The following is an 8,375-nucleotide window of genomic DNA, read 5'->3' as shown; positions in this document are numbered from 1 at the left end:
GCGGGGGGCGGCGCGGCGGGGCTTTGAGCCGCGCGGGAACGGGAGCGGGCTCTGGCTCCGGGGACAGGGAGCTGGGGACCCCGGGAGCCGCGAGAGGCGGCCGCCAGGGGCGGGGTGCGGGCAGTTTGGAGACGGGGGGCGCTGTCGGAGGGAGGGAGGGAGCGAGCGGGGGTGGGGCACACAGACGATTCCAACTGGATACTGGAAGAGATTTTGAAAGGTCATCTCGTCCTTCCCCCAGCCTCCTAGCAGAACTGCCCCTCCCACCCTAAACCCGGACATACCAGGGAAGGAGTTGGCTCTGGCGCTCTTTCTGCCCCAACATGCACAGACTCGGGAAGTTCTTCCTGGGGTTTTATCTCAAAGCCTCTCCCTTACAATTTCTGTCTGTCTTTTCGGGGAGGAGGAGGGGCGATTATAGAGATAGTTAATGTCTGCCGTATAAGAAACAGTATTAAAGTTACTCTTCGGTCCTTTCTGTTCTTGATAAACAATTTCTGCTCCTTCCTCTCGAATGCTATTTTCCATTCCTTAAGTCACGTTAATGGCTCTTCAATACAACAAATATTTACTGAGTGCTTATAAGTACCAATCACTATGCTCAGCCGTGGGGGATGAACACATGTGGGGGTGTAATCTAGACAGGGGCAAAAAAACTTGTTAGTAGTATGCCCAGATTTAGTTAAGATTTACCGAATGCCAGTTCATATATTTGAGAGTATATAATGCTTGCGATAACACTTTGAAATATAACTAGCACGTGCAGGTAAAGAAAATAAAGCTCAAGGATTCTCTTCCCACTGGCTTGCCAGCTCAGAGCTCCTTAGGGCAAGCCCAACAGTCCATATCCTGGCAAGCCATGACCACCAAGTAAAATTAATGCACATGGAGGTGGAGGAAGAAGTAGACACACAGGATCTCTGGATCATTTGAGACGTGATTTCCACCCCACGGGAAAGGAGAGTGGACCTAGTGCCCCAGTTAGTGCTGGCCCAGCACTGAATAGGGCAGTAGCGACTGCAAAGATAGCCACCTCTTCCCAGGCCCCTGGCTCCTGGCGCTAAATCCCAAGGATCTTCTGTCACGAATCATCTTGGTAATAGCCCCTAACATTTATTGAACATTTATGTGCCAGCTGCTGGGCTGAGCTGATTCAGATGCACTTTATTCTTTAATACTCCAGTAACCCAGCTGAGCTTGGTATTACTAACTTTCCTCTATAGATAAGAAAACACAGAGCTTAAGTAACTAGCCCAAAGTCACCCTGATAGATATGGGATCCAAATATAGGTCTGGTTGCCTCCAAGCCTCAGACTCTGCACTTAGAGGGGCCCCTCCTATTTTTGACCTACAAAGTATATATTTGAGCCCAGCTGGTTCTGTGTCTTACTGTAGACATAAATGTCACTAGCTTAGCTTCTGAATAAGCCCTTTAGTATACGGGCATCCGGCACATCAGTATGACCTCATCAGCACCACTAATGGTTAGCAAGCACTCACCATGAGTCAACAGCCTTCACAGTCATATATTAGTCCCTTTTTTTAATCACGCAGTTTGAACAAACTGCGATTCAAATAGGTAGAATAATGTACCCAAGTTCAGACAGTTGGGAAAATGACAGGACTGAGATTTTAGTCCAGGTCTGCCTGGCTGCAAGCAACATCTATCTCTCCAAAAAAAAAAATAATAATAATTGTTGCAATTGTGTCCTTTCCAAGCTGGACCATCTTCTACACATACTTAGCTGCAGATATTACTGAGTCAAAACCAATACTCACTATAATTAGGGCTCCCTGCCTACTTCATCGGTGTCTAATCTAGGATCAATCTTTCAAGAAAGGAAGAAGAAGGGAGAAATGATCTAGAAAGTGAGAGACAGGAAAGCAGAGCTTATCTGGTCTTGGGGCAAAGTTACATACAAGTGGTAATGACTAGAGGCCAATCCATACACTAATGTGGTGATTGAGAACAGTAAGTGGTTGAGGACATTAAAAAAAAAAAAAATAGAGCATGGCAAGGGAAAATTGAAAGTGGTAGTGTCTACCACAGGGTTGAGGGAGTGATCAGAAGAGGAGTCCAGGCTGGACAGAGATGACGATGAACCGAAGAGGCTGGGCATCCGGTGGAATGAGCGGAGACTCATATCTGTCCGTGGCCACTCCCTGAATCCTTAGGCCCTCAAAGGGACCTTTGCCCCTCCACACCCCATTCAAACAGCCTGTCTTTGCTAAGAAAAGTCTGTCATCTGCTCTGAGCTACCAGGCCTCACCGCGAGCTTCAAGCCCAGCTGGGTCCCAACCCTTGGAGTAGCTGCCTCAGACTAGGTAGGTGTGAGTTCCTTAACCTCAACTCTTTAGATACCAGAAGTGGGCAGGAGGATAGCTGAAAGAGATGTTCCTGTATGTCCTGTCTTCTGATAAATCCAATAATGTATTTTTCCAGCCATGGAGGAAAGAGCTGGTCACCAAGATCAGGAGAGACGCAGCACTCACCTGGAAAAGCTACAACACTGGGCAAAGCACAGGCAGAGTGGGACCCTCTTGGTGCTGGCGGTGAGGCGGGACTGCCCCACCCAAACTTCAGCATGTCCACTTGAGCCCTAATTCAATTCCATGTTTAATGAGCACATCCCATGTGCCCGAACTGTGCTAGGCTCTGAGTGGGAGGAGGGTGGAGAAAACATAGAATAAAGATGGCAAGACCCTTAATCTTCAAGTAGCTAGTAAGAAACTAAACTGTGACATGAGGCAGGAAACTATTAAATGATACCCCTTTCTTTCATGGCCCTTGGTTGAGTACCTTCCACCATCACGCATTCCTCTTGGCTGCTGATCTCTAGAAAGACAGGCCTGGAAAGAGGAGAGGGACTCCCTGATAGTTCCTCTTCAACTACCTGCTCCTGGCCCCTAGGTGAGCCAAATATGGCTGGCAATCGCTGTGGTACCCTTTGCTGTCTCAGTAGCCTGCTTGAAATCTGCTTGTCACATGACCACAGCACTACCACTTGGACCTGGAGCCTTGGTAAGAGCCAACACAAGCAAGGGTGGAAGGAAGGACCTGGGGCCATGCCCTAATGGGACCAGAGTTCAACACTGTCCTTCTTACCATTTAGGATCTCCTCACTGGAATTGTTACCCTTGAGCTGCGCAGAGTGCCCCGACTCTGGAAGGTAAGAGAAAAAGAGAATGCAGTACTGTCTTTCCACTCCCCAACATAAACACACACCCCGCTCTGCCCAGGAAGTAAGTGGTTCTTTATGTGTTCTTTATGTGATCCCATTAGATCTTCTCTGCCCGACTGGCCTGAAAGATGGAGCAAGAAAGTTAAGAGGGCCAATGGAGGTGGAGGAATAGGAGTTGCAAATTTTGTTTTTGGCTAGGTTGCTGAATCCCCTAGGCTGATCAGTGCTGAGCTGATTCACTGACAGGTGCAGGCCATGATGATATTCAACACCTTCACTCTGATCTTGGGTTTCATCGTGGTGGTGATTGAGGTGATGAAGACAATCTTGGGACACAATGTGACCACCTTGGGACCCACCCCAACTTCTGCTCCTCAGATACAGGTGAATAAAAAAGAAGGTGGTGAATTTGAGGAGACTAAAGGAGGAGATGGAGAGGGAAAAGGTAGGGGCAAATGGGTGCTGAGTGTTCTGGAATATACTCAGTCCTGTCTACCCGCAGATGCAGGGCTTGCTGGTGCTAGAACTCAGTGCTGAGGCCTTCACCCTAGGGGGAGCCCTGGTCTCAGCATACTCGCTATTCCTTCTGAGCCAGAGAAAGCCAGGATGCTGCAGAAGCCAGAGTCTTCACTACCAGGAACTGCAGGAGGTATTGAGGGAAAAAAAGCAATGAGCAGCAGTTTGCTGCTCATTCTTTCACTGACTACCATGGTCAGAGGCACTTGTGGTGAGAGTGGGGGGAGGAAACAATGGGGCAAAGGAGTGTAAGGGAAGACTAAAACTGATTGGTTTTCTGGTTAAGAGGGCATTGGTATCTAAATGGCTGGGACCAGAAATGTAGGGGTGCATTAAGAAACTCCCTAAATACTAGAAGAGCCACTGGAACACAAGGGGGGGAAATGGGAAAAAAGGAGGAAGTTGCTTCTTTCTGGGAATTCTCCTTTTTTCATCCCTATAGTTTGTTCCCCTCACACCTCTGCCTGGTTTTCAGGGTTTCTCTGAGTTCGTGGAACTTCCTAGTTTGGAGAATGGACCCACCGGGGATAGCACAGCAAATGGAACAAATGAGTGAGCTGGCCAGGGGAAGACAGGTGCTGCTCTCCTGTTCTGCAAGGATGCTCTCTCCAGACCTCCTGCACCCACCTCATCTAACTGAAGCTAGATGGTGCGGAACCCCGAGGCCAACATGAAGCCCGGTGATGTGCCTTCAATTTTCAGACAAGGCCCCGTTTTCTTCCTTTCCCAACTTGTGGAAGTTATACCCAGAACAGACAGACCCTTCCTCACCTCGCCAACCTGAACACCCGCAGGACAGCCTTAAGCCAGCTTTCAGCTATACCCACTCTCTACTTTCCATCCTTTCCCTCCAGCTCCACCAACTCCCCCATACAGCTTCACACCTTCCTCGTGTCTGTGTTTCCCTTCTTTCCACCATTCACATCCCCATTCACTCTTAGGTCGGGGTTCCCATGCACGCCCACTCTGGAGCCAGTTCGCGAGTGCTTCAGTTTTCCCTTCCGGACCGTTCCGTTCCGCGCTGGCCGAGACTACAAGACCCAGGATGCCCTGCTACCCCGGGGTCTGCTGGGAAATAAAAAGCTTTTCCCTCCGCGGTGGGGGCCCGGTGCATCTGCTGAGTGACGCGAGGCGCTCGAGTCGGGGCCTAGCCGAGTTTCCTCGGACGCGACCACTGGCCCCGCGTGCAGGGAGGAGCGGGGCGCGTTAGCCCGCGCGGGGCTCCGCGCCCCACCCGCCCCGGCTGCGAGCTCACTGTGGGTCCCCACCCCTCCCTCCGGCAGCCTCCGAGACGGGCAGCGGCGGGGGGCCGGCCCCCGACCGAGCCGGGGTTTCCCGGATGCTGCGGCCGTGCCCCCCGCGCAGTGCCCGGGTCCAAAGTCCTGAGACTTGGAGCGCGCGCGAGAAAGGGGTTGGAGATGATGAGTCAGAAGCCCGGGGCCCTTCTGTCCCCCTCCCCCGGGGCCCGAGCGCCCCAGGAGCGCCGTCTCGGTGGGCCACTGGCGGACGCGGCAGGAAGAGGAGGAAGGCGGCGGCCAGGCCGGAGAGTTTCCCGCCTCTGGCGAGTACGCCGGTGTGGCGAGCCCGCCCCGCGCCTCCCTTTCTCTTCAGCGGGAGGGAACTGCGCAGGCTCGGCCTCGGGGCGGCCCTCCGGACCTTTGATCCCGGCTGCGGTCGGCTGGCTGGAGCGCCGCTGGCGCTCAACCCCCACCGCCTCAGACTTTGCGAGTGTGCAAAGATGACTAGCTCAGGTGGGCTCGAGCAAAGCCCCGGAGAACTGGGCGCCCCCTAGCACCAGTCGGGCAGCTTACCAGCCCGCGAGACTAGAAATTGACCAGAGCCGGAGTACTTAAGAGAACTCACCCCAAATTCACATAGTGCCCAGGATGGGTGTGCGCCTCACACTCATTTTTGTTCCCACTTGAGAAGACTTCTTCCCCTAGAGAATGCTGCCTCTCCGGGCTTAGCCAAGCCCGGGCACCCGTGAGGAAAGAGCACAGCCTGGCTGCCTTGCCCTGACATTGCAGCGGCGCCAGCGCAGCTCCTTTCTGTGACACCTTGGGAGTGGTAATAGTTGCCCTATGACAAGGTTGTGTGAGTACTAGTGGGTGGGGACAGTTCTGGGATTAGGCTCTGGAATGGAGAAAACGAGATTTCTGTCTCCCTCTTCTCCAACCCCCAATCCACCCGCCAGAATAATGGAGAGATCACGTGCGAAGGGCTCAAAATTTTCTTTAAAATCGGAAGGTGGTGGTAGGTGAGGAGGCAGGGAATTAAAAAATAATTTGCTCTCCCTGTCTTCTTGCTAAGAACTTGTAGTGGTGCATCTGAAGTCTAGATGTTCTTTCTAGTGACTATGAGAATAAACCTTGCATCAGTCAGGTTAGGCTACGTTATGCTGTGATTAACAATACCAAAATCTCAGTGACTTAAAACCACAAAGTTTGGTGATGTGGTCTTCTTTCTTCATTAAACCATGAGTTACAGTAGTAGTAGAGGATGTGAACATGTCACACTCTGAATAGTCAGAATATTGTTCTGCTTGTGAATAAAGGTAGACAAAAGCATAGAAAGAAAGACCATAGCTATGTTAATGACTCTCATGCACATTCTGCGTGTTTTTAGTATCTAACTTTCCTTCTAAACATTTTATTATAAGCATTTTCCAATCATTAAAACACCTGCTTGGAGGCTACCCCGGTGGTGTAAGGAGTAAATCTCAGCACTATCAAGCTATCCACAGCCACTGCAGCAGGAGCTCAATCTCCAGCCAGGGGGTTGACCCATATGGCCAGCAGACTTCTGCAGTCTCACACACTGTTCCCCTCAGCAGTGTATTTCAGTAGATCTCCCTGTTCTGCTCCCCACTCTGTCTCTGGTGATTCCTCTCACCCTCCACATTTCTGGCATATACCCCAGTTCTTGTGTGCATAAATAAATAAATCTTAAAAATAAAATAAAACACCTGCTCTTCATTGCTCTTGAAGGTTGCACAATATTTTAGCATCAGGTTGCACTGTATGTACACCTAACCATTTCCACATTTCTGGCCATATTATTTCCAGTTGTTGTTTTGGTCTGTTCTCTGAAGTCTCTTCATTAAGAAAGAAAATATAAGGTGGCCTATACCAAACCCTGACCTGATAACAAAGACAAGCAGTAGGGTATTTGATATCAGACTTAGAATAATAGATCAGGGGAAAATAGAAATCAGTTTTACACATGGAAGAGACTTGAGAAATGAACTATCTCAACCTTTCCAACAACAGAAGAAAACATGGAGAATCCAGGAGATGAGGTGCAATGTTCCAACTCAGATTAAAAAGTGACCATGAGGCGGATTGGAGCGCTGCACTACAAAGCTAAGCCAAGCTTGGGCGCTTCAGTGCCAGTTCATTCCCGGAAGTGACCCACATGGTGTGGCAGACCTCCTCTGACCCACCCGCTGCTCCCCTCAGCAGTGTACCTTGTCAATCTACCTGTTCTGCTTCCCACGGTTTCTGGTGAATCTTCTCATTGACCCTGTACCGGACTCTACCCCATTTCTGTATGTGTAAATAAATTAAATCTTAAAAAAGAAAAAAAAAAGTGACCCTGACAACATCTCAAACCTGGAAAACTGAATGCATCTTTTTCCTAAGCTCTCCTTATGAGGACCTATGAGAGACAATTTTGGCCATTGTTCTTGGTAATAAAAAATGTCAGCAGAGGACTGGTTATATAAATCACAAATAGTGAAATTAAAATAAAAATCAACATCTAGTTGATATTTTCCCCCCACCACCATTGCTTAAACCCATTTTTACCCATTCTCTCTAGTGAACTAGTGTTCACTAGTTTTTATAATGATTTTGTTTCATGAACAAAATGACTACTACTAAATCAACAGTCAAAGGTCCTCCCTGGTGGTGCAACAGGTTAAAACAACACTCTGAAGCTAGCCGCAGCCACTTCAGCACTAATTCTATCTCCAGTCAGGGAGGTGACCCACATGGTGCAGCAGACCTCTCCTACCGGCCCACTGCTCCCTCAGCAGTGTACTTCATCAGTTGGCCTATTCTGCTCCCCGCTCTGTCTCTGGTGAATCCTCTCACCGCTCCTGTACCTCTTGCCTGTACCCCAGTTCTGTATAAATAAAGAAATCTTTAAAAAAAAAAAACTATAAAACTATAAGCATAGGGCTCTCCCTGGTGGAGCAGAAGGTTAAATAAAGAGCAGCACTATGAAGCTACCCACAGCCACCGCAGCATGAGCTCCATCCCCATCCAGGGAGGTAACCTATGAGACAGCAGACCTCTCCTGTCAAGCCCGCTGCTCCCCTCAGCAATGTACTTCATCAGTCTGCCTGTTCTGCTTCCTACTCTGTCTCTGGTGAATCCTCTCACCCCCTGTACCTCTGGCCAGTACCTTAGTTCTGTATGCACAAATAAATAAATCTTAAAAACAAACAAACAAACAAAAAAACTATAAGCACATTAGAGCACCACTATGGCCTGAGTTCAATCCTCGGCCAGAAAGATATTCCACATATGATACAGACCTCTTCTATCTCACCGTTGGTCCTCTCAGCTGTGTATGTCAGTAGATCTGCCTATTCCGCTCCCTACTCTGTCTCCGGTGAACCCTCTTGCTCCCTGTGCCTCTGATGTACGCCCCAGTTCTTCTATGCAGAGGGGA

General features: G+C 49.6%; 1 protein-coding gene across 1 annotated transcript; it reads left to right on the top strand.

The window, feature by feature from the left end:
- The first annotated feature begins 2,445 nt into the window (after window positions 1-2,445).
- On the top strand, window positions 2,446-4,397 carry TMEM253 (transmembrane protein 253). Its single transcript, XM_012734023.1, has 5 exons — window positions 2,446-2,553; window positions 2,912-3,022; window positions 3,114-3,170; window positions 3,685-3,831; window positions 4,174-4,397. The coding sequence occupies exons 1-5, from the start codon at window positions 2,446-2,448 to the stop codon at window positions 4,252-4,254; spliced, it is 504 nt and encodes a 167-aa protein (XP_012589477.1). The 3' UTR covers window positions 4,255-4,397.
- Window positions 4,398-8,375: the final 3,978 nt, after the last annotated feature.

The sequence above is a fragment of the Condylura cristata genome, unplaced genomic scaffold (assembly GCF_000260355.1).
Source record: "Condylura cristata isolate star-nosed mole 26May11 unplaced genomic scaffold, ConCri1.0 scaffold00045, whole genome shotgun sequence".
Lineage (NCBI taxonomy): Eukaryota > Metazoa > Chordata > Mammalia > Eulipotyphla > Talpidae > Condylura > Condylura cristata.
Note: the sequence above shows the minus strand (reverse complement) of the source record. Positions and strands in the feature narration are given on the sequence as shown.